The sequence below is a fragment of the Lontra canadensis genome, unplaced genomic scaffold, assembly GCF_010015895.1.
Source record: "Lontra canadensis isolate GAN:19392208 unplaced genomic scaffold, GSC_riverotter_1.0 scaffold156, whole genome shotgun sequence".
In the NCBI taxonomy this organism is placed as follows: Eukaryota; Metazoa; Chordata; class Mammalia; order Carnivora; family Mustelidae; genus Lontra; species Lontra canadensis.
Genome location: NW_022631150.1, coordinates 2,279,519 through 2,293,019, shown reverse-complemented (window position 1 = coordinate 2,293,019; position 13,501 = coordinate 2,279,519). Strand labels below are relative to the sequence as shown.

Below are 13,501 nucleotides of genomic sequence, written 5' to 3'. Positions count from 1 at the left end.
AATTACCTCCTCTTCCACCCCCTTCTCTTGGTCTTTCTGTGACCTCTGTATTGTATGCAATGAATTCCTCCCATTTTTGTGATTTCAAGGGCAGATCAAAGGGCTGGACAAAGGTTAATGATAATTACAACCTTTTGATTTTCTATCTTGACATAGGAAAACATAGGTCAGATTTTACCTGTTAGAAATATGTGAAACAATGATAAAGACATAAATTTAAGAAGAGGAGATAACCTGGTGCTGTGCTTTTCTAATGTTAAATTCTGTGCCCACATGATTAGGGAATAAGATGTATTCTCATTTGTGGGTACAGTGACTTGGATGCTATTTGGAAGACCTGCCTTTTATTCCCTATTATTCATCTTGTTTCACCAACCCTGGGATACTCAGATTTGAGAGCACCAGTTCTGCCAAGATTTTTTGAAAATTTGTTTCCATTATTAATCAGCACCACTTCACTGTCTGTTGATTGGAATTTGGGCCTTGATTCTCCTGGTATGTTCCTAAATCAGAATTTGTTCCCCAATAGGCTCTTCTTGTGCTTTATTTGTGGTCTCTTCTATCTTATTTTCATAACTGGAGCCTGACTGAGAATTAAGCCCTTATGTATGTTTGTTTTTTAATAATCAAAAGTAAAGAAAATTTTGTTTTCTTAATCCCCTTTCTGTAGTTCTCTGTACCCTAATTTAAATAAAATTTACTTTTGTGGTAAATACAGCGTAAAATCAGTACACTGTGTTTGCAGCGGATGGCCGAGAGTCGGGTGGTCAATCCACATACCTTCTCACTCAGATTGTGTGTTAGCTTACTCTGTATTGTGAGTCCATAATCCCTTGCTGATGAAGTCTTCTGAAGAGTTTTCCTCCACTTTTATTTGGTTAACTTGCTTCATGTAAGATTCTTTCTAAAAGTCAATTTTCTTGCATTTTAAGTAGTAGGGTAGAAAGAACTAGTCTAGGTTCTCTGATAATTTAGTATTGACTTTTCTTTCCTTTTTTAAATGTTCCTACTTAAGACTGCGGAGGAAATTTGAGCTAGGTGGGCGCTTTTAAGCATCTGTGTAAAAAGATTATAGTTGCATCACCTTTAAAATCAGTGCATGTGTGGTATCTTAATGTTATTTGCACCTAGTATCAGATATTAGTAATACTGTACTACATCCTTTGAGAGAGATTGTCAACTCAATTGTTATGTACACCTCATACATCTCCAAAACAGGAGTAAGTTTTACTTCCCTCTTTTTCTATCATAAAACTAAATATATCATTATTGAAGAGCCCAGTTTTATCTTGAAAGCAACAGAAAAACATTTTTATTGTTTCATACAGCTGCGTCCATTCCTTTGGCTTATATATAAAAGTCTTTCAATAATAACCAAAATCATTTTTCAATCCATTCACGTAGGGAGGAGAACCATCCTGCCACATCTTGTCGATAAGGTGTGGCAGGAGAAAACCGAAAATAGTACGTGATACTCTATATGTGGAATCTTTTCTATGTACAGAATTATTTGCTTTACCACATTTCTGCCTTTTTTGGACACATTTAGATTTATAGAAATAGATTTTGCACTTACAACAAGATGAAATAAAAGACCTTAAAAATATCTTTAGAGTAGATTCCCTGGGGATAGTCAAACCAATATATGGACTTCAAAAATTTATTTCTGATTTCTTTAGCAGAAAAAGTGACATATTACTGGAACTTAGGATAATTGTGTAATACCAAAAGTGCTCAAAGGACTCATAGGGAAGGCAACAGTTAGGAGTTAAAATGGTTTTCCTGCAGTTGTGGACCCAGAGCCTCATCCGATAATCTCCCACATCAGTTCAGTATTGCTCTAACAGCTCTAAATGGCTTAAATCTGCAGTTATTAATGTGTGTTTCTTTGCCTTATGTTTTCAAGGTATTAATATTGGAACCAACCAAAATCTATCAAGCTTCATATTTGTCTATCAACAATGAAGTTGAGGAAAAGACAATATCTATTTGGCACGTGCTTCCTGATGACAAGGTAAATTATAATTATTAAGACAAGAGCATTAATAGAGAAGGACTTTACTCCCTTCCAGCACTTATGTATTCCAGCAAATATCTGCATTACTCAAGAAGAAATAGCTTCACTGTGTATTTATCTCGGCATAGATATATCTTGTAGTATAAATTTGTTAAAGTTGGGTTACAAATTTCACTCATTTAGTAAAACATAACTGAACTTATTCGGATTTTTAATAACCATCCAAAGTACGCTTAAAATGAGACGGTTTCTGTGTTTTATAAATTCATGCTATAAATTATGTGTGGGAGACCTGAGACTTAAAAGATGCATATCTTAATTCTAGGAAGCCTATCAGAATAAGACCACTCTAGTCCTACTCGAGTATGATTATAGTTATCATTTCATGACACTGTTTGGTTATCTAAGCAGCTGCTCGATTTCAGATTAGCCCCGGGCTCCGTGAGCTGGCACGGCCTCAGTGGCGCTGAGCTGCCCTGGTTTGCAGATGGGTCTGAAATGCTCTCATTTCTCCCTACAGCAGTCATTTTAGTAACTCCTTCCACTTCTGGATTTTATCAGTTTTGATGCATGTGTAAATCTTACTATTTTTTTAAGTTAGAAAAATTGCAAGACCTGATTCCAATCCATTGGATCAACCACAGAAATGAGAGAAGTCTTGTGGCAAAGTAGTTTTGTGGGATTTTTGGTAATTGTTTTCCAAAATATCCTTAAATTTTCCTTAACAGTCATCCTTAACAACTCAACAAATATTTCTGGAGCACTTACTCTGTGATAGGAGCTCCCAGGCACTGTGTTAGGCACGAGGGAAACAGATGTATACAAAATAAGCAAAATTCCTGCTGTCTACTCAGGCAATAAGTAAATACAATATAGAAGTATATTAAAGGGGAAAATATGGCAGAAAGGGGGAGTTAGGGAGTACATTTGGAAGCATGAGGTTGCAATTTTTAAAAATATCCATGACAGCTTTAAAAATGTCTTTGAGTCAACAGTCTTGGGTTCAAATTCCATCTCTGGCCTTGGCAGCATGGCTTCTCCACATCCCAGTGTCCTCATCTGGAGAATGGGATAATAATAATATCCACCTCAAAAGGTTGTTGTTAAAAGTAAATGAAATATTATTAGTAGGGTATATTGCACAGATCCTAACATGTAATATATGCTTACTATATTGTAACAACAATAATCCACATATGAACTGAGCCCTAACATTGAAACCCCAGAACTTAACCTGGCTTGGCTCTTTAGCAATCATTTGGGAGGTCATTGGTATTATATTAGGACACTGTGATATTGTAATTTATAGTAAGAAATAAGGATTTGGTCTTCATCCACTTCTGGCACAGATTTCCTAAAGCCCTTAGAATTTCCAAAGCGCTCAAAGCCATAAAAGTGTTTTTCTATTATGTTAATAAGATGACTTTTGGACCCACCTAAGGATGAGGCCTGCTTTCAAGAGAACCAACTATGGGATTAGAGGATTAGAAATTTCAGTCCTACCCCTTACGTCTGGGAGTGGGGGGAGGGATAAATTGAATGGATCTCCCATGGTCGGTGGAGTTAATCGATCATACTTACGTCATGAAGCACCCCCCCCCCGCCAAACCCCAAAAAGGACGGGTTCAAAGAGCTTCCAGGTGGGTGAACAAGTGGAGATTTGGAGACGATGGCAGCCCTAGAGAGTACAGGGAAGTTCTTAGCCTTTCTCCATACCTTGCCCTATACATCTTGTCCATCTGGCTATTTCCTGGGTCATATCCTTTTATAATAAACCAGTAATCTAGTAACTAAAATGTTTTCCCGATTTCTATGAGACACTGTAGCAAATTAGTCAAACACAAGAAGGGGGTCTTTGGAGACCCCATCTATGGCCGGGATGATGGCATAACTCCAGGTGGAGTTGTCTAGAGACAAAACCAAGAATAACTAATGTAACTATATACATGTTGTTCACATTGTTTAAAGTACACAGTGTTTTATTTACATTATTTTAAATTATATGCCTGTATGTTCTCATAAGCAGAAGTAATCATCCGTAGAAAGTACAAAATCTAAGAGGTTAGGAAACAGGAACATTATCTGGGAGAGGCGATTTTCAAAGGCTTGATTGGAAAGAGCAAGGTTATCCAAGGACACTTGGAAACAGAATGGGACTAAAGGAATTAGCAATTAGCAGGGCCAGGAGAATGAGTGGACAGCCAGAAGACAGAAAAAGAACAGAAAGTAAGCCAGAGATTTTTGGAAAATGAGTACTATTTCCAGCTAGTTGTCTGGAAGTTCTTTGTTGAATAAAGTTAGCCTTGTATTGACTCTCATGTTTTGTGACAACTGTAGGGACAACTTTTATATTATACTGAGAAATAAATAAATGAAGATGTAAAAGAGTTCATTAAGAAGGGTTATGGAATTGGGCCGTGAGTTGTCCAGTTTCCACTTTTACCATCTTTTGATCAAGAAGAATTACATTTGCATTGTCCCCACTGTGCTAAAAATTCTCCTTGTTCAAAAATTTAAGCTTTCTTAAATCAGTTTCCATTTTGAATGTTATGTCAGTTTCTTTGCAAACCCTGGTTTTGTCCATAGCATGTTCATTACCAGTCTTTGTCTGTGCTGTTTGAAATAGAAGTGATACCATTGGAATGAGGACAGGTAATAAAAATAAGATAACTCTGCTAATGTTATGTTAGTTTAAAGCAACTGGAATAACTGTAACTAATAACAGATAAATAGCAGGGGTATAGATCTGATGTTAAACTAAAAATGGATTCTTTTTGTCATAGGATGGGTTTGTTTATTTTTAAGATTTTATTTTTGAGAGAGAGAGCGCGCGCAAGTGCAAGCTGCAGAATGGAAGTTGGGGGAAGGGGCAGAGGGAGAGGGAGAATCCCAAGCAATCTCCCCACAGAGCTCACAATCCTGACCCTCCCCCAATAGACCATGACCTGAGCCAAAATCAACCAAGCCACCCAGGCACCCCTTGTCATAAAAAGTTTTAAATTTTTTTCTAAGAATAGAGCAGAGCGTGTTGCTTTTCATTTATCGCTTATTTCTTTACTCCTTCTCTCAGGATTTTCATTCTAAAATGTGGAATGAACAGCTAGTATATACTTTATATTGCAGTGGTCAAAACGTTGATATCATTATACCAATTCCTAAGAGTCTCGGGAATCTCATTAGGGAGTTACTCTAAGTCAAGGACAAAATAAATTGAAATCCTAATCTTTAAACAGTTCTCCCTTTGTTCAATGGTTGGTTGTTGTTTGAAGTCAAGTTAGTACTTGAAAAAAAGTCTGCATGTGCACAGGAAAGAAAAACTTAGACTGAGGAAGAGAAACATTTATGAGATATTTTAAATGGTTGTTATTTAGAATCCCTTCTTTTTTTGGAGTCTGAGTACTCCTGTCCTGTCTGGTGGTCTCTCAGGGAAAGGTAGCAGGCAGCAGGGTCCCAGTGGAATATGAGGTGCTGAACTCACACCGGCTCCAGCCATGGCCCCTCTGCGAATACCCAGGAAATTTATGAGGGGAATATGTTACCTCAGATTCTAGATTTTGATGATATGATCGTCTCATCCATCAAGGATGCTTTTAGATACAAAACTCCCACCTAAAAGTGGCTTCACAGATAAGGAAATGTTATCTCACGTAACAGGAACTTCTCAGGGGCAGAGGATCATGCTGCCCGTATGTCAGCGGTTGAACAGTATCAGAATTCTCGGGTGTCTTCTCTATATTCTCTTGATTTTTCTCTCCTTGTCTTAAATAGCAGCTCAAAGCATCAGTTCACACACAGCTTCCCAAGGAAAAGGGTCCGGCCCTCCTTTTCTATCATAAGTTGTGCCATGTGTTCATGCCTAAACCAATCACTAGCAAGGAGAATGGACTTACATCGCCGATTTAGACCAATCATTACCCCTCATTGCTAAACACGGCCACCTGAATGCCAATGACATTCAGCTCTCCTTAGCAAACAAGGAAGAGCGTGTCTGTTGTCTAGGGAGCGAACAGTATCTGCCAATGGAGAACTCCCGCCATTTTAGCTCAGTGTTAACGCCTAGTCCCGACTCTAGAGACGAGGGCATAGGATCTGACACTAACCAGTTCCTACAGTATGGTGCTTGTGCCGAGTCAATTAGCTTGAGTGTCCGTCTGGGGCTTGCTGAGGCTAATTATTCTAGCTCTGCCTTTGGCAGTCCCTTTCCCCAGATTTCCAGACAGGCCCCAGAAACTTTTTAACTGCACCTGTTGGCCTTGTAGCTCACCAGCGCCTCCATGTGGTGAGTCCCAGTAGCAAAGGCGCTGGGGTGCTGGGCCTCTTTATTTCAGATCTCCATCGCAGGCCCTGGGCTTCACACCAGTATGATAGAACATTCACTAGCAGCACTTGCAACCTTTCAGGAACCTAACATTCTGGAAATGCTGTTCTCCTTTCCTACAAACCCAGCCCAATCTATCTGGGAAATCTCTCCTTGCCTGTTCCCAGAACAGGGCTGATATGAGATAGATTTTACCAGCGCTGTCCTGTGGGTGTTTCCCAGTTTCCCTGTTCAGTTGCATGTTTGCCTAAGCGCCCTACTAGCTCTGCCTTCCTCCACCACCTCCTGATCCTGGATGCAGGCTCAGGATAAGGCTGAACTGTACGCGAGTAGCATGCGGGTAACAGCTGCAGCTCCGGGGTCCCATCTATTTAGAAGGTCACCTGAGGCCACCAGGATTTAGAACCAACTTTCCATATTACCAGCTGAAGCTGCAGGGTGCTATTTTAATTTAACTCCCTCTGTACTCTGGTGAAAGAGAGCCACATTCCAGGAGCACCTTTCCATGGTCCCTTCCTTTCCTGGGCGCGTGCACAACATTTGCTCTGTGTTAATTCAGGTCGCATACCCGTGACCTGACTGGTGTGCGTTGAAACTAGTTTTTTTGTACATCTCCTTTGGGCTTGGGAGGTTCTATTTTTATTTTAAGTTGCATGGTCCTAGCAAAGAACTAGGTGCTGTGGATATAAATTGTGGCTTTTTGATTTGCTTCAGCCAAAAGGAGAGTTCTGGTCCACCTCAGAGCCACAGGCTTCCTTACCCATTTCACAAGTCCAGCCAAGACCTCAAGCTCCTGGCAGTATTTTAAGTGGGTGGGTAAGAGCTTGTTTTCCTGGTTGTTTCCCATTTACAAAGTTGAATTGGCCATCTGAATGGATTATTGTAGAGCACTTGCTAAACTTGGACATGTGTATCGACTACTTTATTTCTACTAAAATATTTATGTTGTCAATTCTGTGTGGTTACCAGACATATTTTTATAGGGAATGTGATCCAATTTGTAATTTATTTAATTTAAAGACATGAATGTAATAATTTAAACTTAGCTTGAGTAATAAACTCAAAAAAATAAATTTCCACATTTTTTTCATCTTGGCCCTGCAATCACCCATGTTTATCATATGACAATCAAATTTTTATGTTCAGGCTTTATTACTATATTGAATTTTGCATAAATTAGGTCATAAGGCATTGTAGCTATGACAGACACTATCTGCATGCATGTACTACAGACATACTTGGTGTATTATTTTATGGAGAAATAGAACTACCATTTCAGTTGAAAATTTAACTAAAGATAATTCAGATATAATCATCTGTAAGGCCTTGCAGAGGCTTTATTCAAATTAATGTTTTTCGTTCTCAGAAAAGAAATATTACTCAGCTATAATAATTGAATTACCTTGATCACTGGGTTTTTATTTAAAAATTTAAGACACGACAGTTATTAGGTTAATTTGCTAAAGATCAAGTTTTTTAGGATTTAATGAGAATAATTCCCCTAGATTCTCTTGGAAGCTGTTTTATTGAAGTACAGAAATTATTAAGCAGTGTAAACATCACCCTTGTGGCTTGGAAATGAATTACAATTTCCATCCAGATTATTAAAGAATTATGCACTGGGAAAAATTATTCTGTGTATATTATTTTAAAATAATAAAACAAAATTATGTTATTTTCATTCGGATGACTCAATGTTTGTTGTTCTTGTCGTTCTTCCCCTGTGTTCTAGAAAGGTATACATGAGTGGAATTTTAGTGCTGCTTCTATCAGGGGAGTGAGGTAAGTTTACTTGGTACATTTTTTTTTTTTTTTACTTAGAAGACAATAGAACTTTTAGTCAGGATTTAAAAATGCAGAGAACTTGAAGAATCCTTCTCTTGATGAAAACACTCAGCCTCCTTTTCTGTCTTTGTTATGAAAACATCTGTAACAAAGCTTTGTTAGTTGAACTGACTCTGTGCCTGTCACCTGCTTCAGATGTGGAGAACGAGGGGTAAAAGTGGACTGTGGACCAGAATCAAGGTGTCGATAAAAGTGAGCTATTTGGGTCCTTTCTAGCTGGTTGAGCTGTGGGTTTATTTGCTAGGATGGGTTTCTAGTTGTTTGAGATGCCAGGAACTAATCTCTTCTTAAGTGTAACCAAAAAATCCACATGCCATCGATCACGTTGTGTCCTAGAGTTAACATAACCTATTAGTGAGACTATGAGAAATTCATTTTTTAAAAACTTTTCCTCGGCTTGCTGCTAATGACGTGTTCTTGAGATTATAGTGGCTCGCTTCAGTTTAGTTTCATTCTGACGTTGCCATCATAAAGTCAGGAAATGCCATTTCCTGGGATTTAGAAATGAGATTTTTTCCAGAACCAAGAGCCACTGGTTAAACATTTAAATACTTACTTTATAGAAGCTCAGGCTAAACCAACTCTTGGAAATTTCAAACCAAATTACTTGTGTTTACTACTATTTATCTACACATAATAAAGAGAAATGAGAAAAAACAGATTTCTGGAGGCTGGTTACACAATACCCTGTTGCTTTTGGCATAATAATAATTGGTTTTGTTGGAGCATGAACTGGTAGAGCCATCTGAGTCACTGATAATTGGAGTTTGCCTGGTAAAACCACCTGTTACCTCTTGAGGGATCTGCAGAGAAACAAGCAAGATAATGGACTGACTCATTTGCTATCTTTCCAACCAATGCCTTCTCAAATAAAGTTTTACTCTCTTAATATTTAATTTTTAAAACCAGTCATTAGCAAGGCAATTGTTATTTATTACTGCATTTCTAAACAGTTTAGGAAAGTACAGTAATAGAAATTCCACCTTATCATATCTATTTTCCAATGAAATTTTTTAAATTAAATATGGCATCACTCCATAAACTTTTGTTGTGACTTGCAGCATATATGTAGAATCCGTCCAGATGGCTTCCTGCTGGTTTATATGGTGAGAAACTTAAGCTGTAGTGTGTGTCTTCAAAGGGAGCTAACTTTTCTTGGCTTCCTCCTTTATAAAGAGATAACCACAAAAGAAAACACACCAAAAACCTGAGTCAGCAGTTTGTCTTGCATCATCTCAGAACTTGCTTGCTCAGCTCAGTCAACGGGCATGTATTGAGCACCAGCTGTATGTCAAATGTTGAGTCCTATTCTGCTAATACAACAGTGACTAAGACATGAACTCGCACTCTCAAAGAGCTCACAACCCATCAGTGGAACATTTAACAAGGAAGGACCATACAGTCATTATTGAGCTGATAGTGATACAAGCAATGACAGATCTATGTTTAAGGAACAGAGGCGCAAGAGAAAGTCTTTCTGTTTAAGGTAGAAGTAGGGAAGGGAGAGGGTAGGATCTAAGCTGGGCCTTGAATGAGGAATAGAATTTCTTTAAAAAGTCAAAAATGATGTGCATTCCAAATTGAAGGAACAGCAGATGCAAAGGCAAAAAATAGGAATTGACAAAGGAGGGTCCACAGGCCAAATCTGGCCCACTGCCTGTTTTTGTAAATAAAGTTTTATTGGAACTCAGCCATGTTCATTCATTTGTGTATTGCCTAAGACTGCTCCAACACCCAAATTTGAAATATTTACTCTCTGGCCCATTTCAGGAAATATTTGCTAACCTTTGGCATAAAACAGCATGGCCTGAATGGTAGACTCAAAATTATTTCAGTTGCTATAAAATCGCTTGCTGAGTCAGAACCAAGTGCCATTTCACATTTCCTCACACCTCTAAAATCTCTACAATCCATGAGGTGTTTTGACTGCCTCCCCGCATTGCTTTCCTGGCTTTGGAAACATTTCGCTGTTCTGTAGATGCGAAAGAACTAGAATCGCGGAGCTCAGTCAGCCACTCCATACCTCTGCCTTTTCTCCCATATTACAGTGTGGTGCTGTAGCAGGCAGGACAATTTCCCGTGCTCGGTTGGAGGGATACATAGTGGAGGTGTACTTACAGCCCCCCAGAGCGACCCCACCCGCAGATATGAGTAGGAGCACAATTCTCAGACTCTTAAGTAATTTTAGTATTATGGTATGGGGGAAACATCACTTTTTCAAGTGCTATTTATATCTTTTTGTTATAAACAACATTGATATCATAATGGGGATTGGATATAAAAGGTATTTATTTTGCACTGCACATTCATAGAAGTATTGCTGTTTCCCTGAATAATTCTTTTTGTTTCTTTCAGTATTTCTAAATTTGAAGAGCGATGCTGTTTTCTTTACGTGCTTCATAATTCTGACGATTTCCAAATCTATTTCTGTACAGAACTGCATTGTAAAAAGTACGTATTCCATCATTGTTTAGGTATAAAAAATACTGTTCTTACCTGATCATTATTTTTAATTAATGAGTGAACATGTAGCTCCTATAAGGAATTTGTGGCTGTGTGGTTATATAAATATTTCATTTGGCCTAATAGTTTATAATTATGGGGTATGTTTAACAATCAGAGAATGGGGGGAGAGCTCTCTTTAATAAACCATGCTTTTTCTTAGTCATAATTTATTTTTCCACAGATAAAACATTAACCAAGACCTGCCAGTTGATGACCAACTGTTAATGTCTCATTTTTAAAGTGCCCACTTATTGCAATAGATGATTACCAAAATTTTTATTCTTGAATTCTTTGAACAGGGGCTCTTAACTCTGGTTCAGATTAGAATCAGCTGGTGCATTTTAACAAGTGCCTGGGCCCTACCCTTGACGAATTATGTTGGATTTCCTGGTGGGGGTACAGCTTGAGTTAAGAGCCAGTGATCTGATCTATAACCATAAAAGACAGTCCAAAAATCCATGCATTGCACTGTATACTTGTGTTAACCTCCCTGGGTGTATTTCTCTTGAGCTGATAATTAAGTACTTCGTGCTCCCTTAAGACATAGTGACTGACTGTGGGGACCTAGGCAAGTGAGTAACAATTTAGAAACCAAAGTGCAGGTAAAAGCCAGCTTAGACTTAAAATTTTCCTGAGGATTGTTCTTATTCAAATAATCACCATCTGAGCCCATGGTAAATGACTAATATACTAGTTACAGTATACAGTTATTTTTATCTTGGTACCAAAAAAAAATTTATAAATCTGTAATTCTATAGTCAGCTATAGAACTATATGGTTATAGTTTTATCTTTATTATTATAAAATATATAGAAAAAGATTTGGAAATAAGAAGTAATTCTTAGCACACATGTGGTCTGCTTTTCTACTTAAATTCTCAAGGCTACTGATTTGTTTTTATGATAATGATAGCCAGGATTTATGGAATACATACCCCAGATCTAATATCTGCTTTAATCTTCAAATAAAAACTGTTAGGTAGCTAATATTAACATCTTCATTGAAAAGAGTCTTAAACAGTTCAATGAACTTAAAATCATATATAGTAAAAAATGAACATCTGGGATTTGGACCAAGTACATGGGACTCTAGAATCCAGGCTCCAAAAAATTACAGTGTTCCCATCCCACTGTATTATATTCTGCTTAGAGATGTTCATAAAAACTTTGTGTGAATAGCTGATGGAAGTCTTTACCCCAGATCTTTAAGTCTGTCTTTAAAGTCAGATTTTTTTTTTTAAAGGTTTTTCACTTTCTTCTTCCTCTTGGTTGAATTTGCCTTTGTCTCTAACTCATCAGGATATTTAAACTTCCCTAGGGCATACTATTACTCTGATCAGACTTGGGAACTTCTTTTTCTTGTCAGTGACCTCCAAGAAATGTATACAGAGAAAGGAAAAGTAGGGAAGTAGGCACCACATGCAAACTCCATAGATAGGTTCCAAATTCCCAAATGGGCTTTGTCTATTTTGTTCCTTGTCACAGTTCCAAAGGCCGAATAGTTTTTTTATCCTAGTAGACACTCGATGAGTATTTTTTGGATGGATGGATGGACGGGGGGACGGCTGGCTGGCTGGCTGGATGGATGAATGGATTAAAAAGAGGTACAGAAAAAAAAAGAGGTACAGAGATAGAAAAAAACGTTCTTAGTTATAGAAGGTAGATTTTTCTTATCCCACATAACCTGCTCTTCTCTTAGGCTGGCAATGCAGTGTGTGACCTGCGTGTGAGATCATCAGCCTCTAGTCATAGTGCCTCCCATGCTTTAAGTTTGTGAACTGTTAGCAACCCCTCTGCATAGACTAGACACAGCTAGTGTTACAGGGAGCAAATCTGTTTCTTGTTGTGACTATTTTTCTTGGCTCTTAAATGGTCTACAGAAAAAAAAAAAAAAAAAAGGAGAAGAAGAAGAAGAAAATAAAAAACTTCACAAGAAGAGTTCCTGAAGAAAATGTCACCAAAAAAGAGGTGGCTTCTTTCACAAACATACGAGCCAGTTGTTCCTAATTCATATTGGTGTTTTGCAGATTGTGTTTACAGAACACCATATTTATGATAGTAAAGGCAAAATATTTAATGACTGACATCAGATGTTGTAGTGGCCCACACTATATCAAATAATCACCTCAGAATTTAGAGACACTATTCCAGATTATGGGTATTTTTTTAATTCCCATTTTAAATAATAATATGATCATCAGCAAAACGATAGTAGCTTATTTTAATAAATGCACTCTGTTAAGCACTTTACAAGTATTATGTCAAGTAGTCTTCCTAACAACCTTTAAGTTAGATACTGCTATAGACCCTGTTGTGATGAAGGGGTGAGGCTCAGAGAGGTGGAGGAGCTTGCCCCAAGTAACACAAATACTAACAATCTTGGCCTGACATCCAAGTCCCACAATCTTCACATCTCTATGAATTTGTCTAGCTTCATTGTTCTAAATCTATATTACATTACTGTTATGTGAGGTGAGGCATTAAGTAGACAATTCTACCAGCCTGTCTTTTTCTTTTTGAAAAACCCTATTTTTTGTGTTGATACTGATAGTTTATTGTCTGGTTTTTTAGAAAGTCTCTTCATTCCCATTTTTGGCTCTGAAGTCACGTTGGAACATACTTGCTTGTATTTAATATCAGATGTATTCTGAGTGACCACATACCAACTCTCCTTGTAGGTTTTTTGAAATGGTGAACACCATCACTGAGGAGAAGGGGAGAAGCACGGAGGAAGGTGATTGTGAAGGTGACTCCTTGGAGGTAATGACTCTGGTTGCATGTTCATTTTACAAAGTTTCTCTGTGTTTTTTTGGTTTT

General features: G+C 37.8%; 1 protein-coding gene across 3 annotated transcripts in view; it reads left to right on the top strand.

Annotated features, from left to right (window-relative positions):
• Positions 1 to 13,501, top strand: part of MAP3K5 (mitogen-activated protein kinase kinase kinase 5) — a 194,706-nt gene that overhangs the window by 113,755 nt on the left and 67,450 nt on the right. For all 3 annotated transcript variants that reach the window (XR_004381165.1, XM_032844826.1, XM_032844827.1), the window contains exons 11-14: positions 1,907 to 2,014; positions 8,068 to 8,117; positions 10,536 to 10,631; positions 13,363 to 13,444. Coding sequence is in view for 2 of the 3 variants with exons in the window: in XM_032844826.1 (XP_032700717.1) it covers positions 1,907 to 2,014; positions 8,068 to 8,117; positions 10,536 to 10,631; positions 13,363 to 13,444 (336 nt within the window). In the remaining variant the exon portion in view is untranslated. The remainder of the gene's footprint in view (positions 1 to 1,906; positions 2,015 to 8,067; positions 8,118 to 10,535; positions 10,632 to 13,362; positions 13,445 to 13,501) is intronic.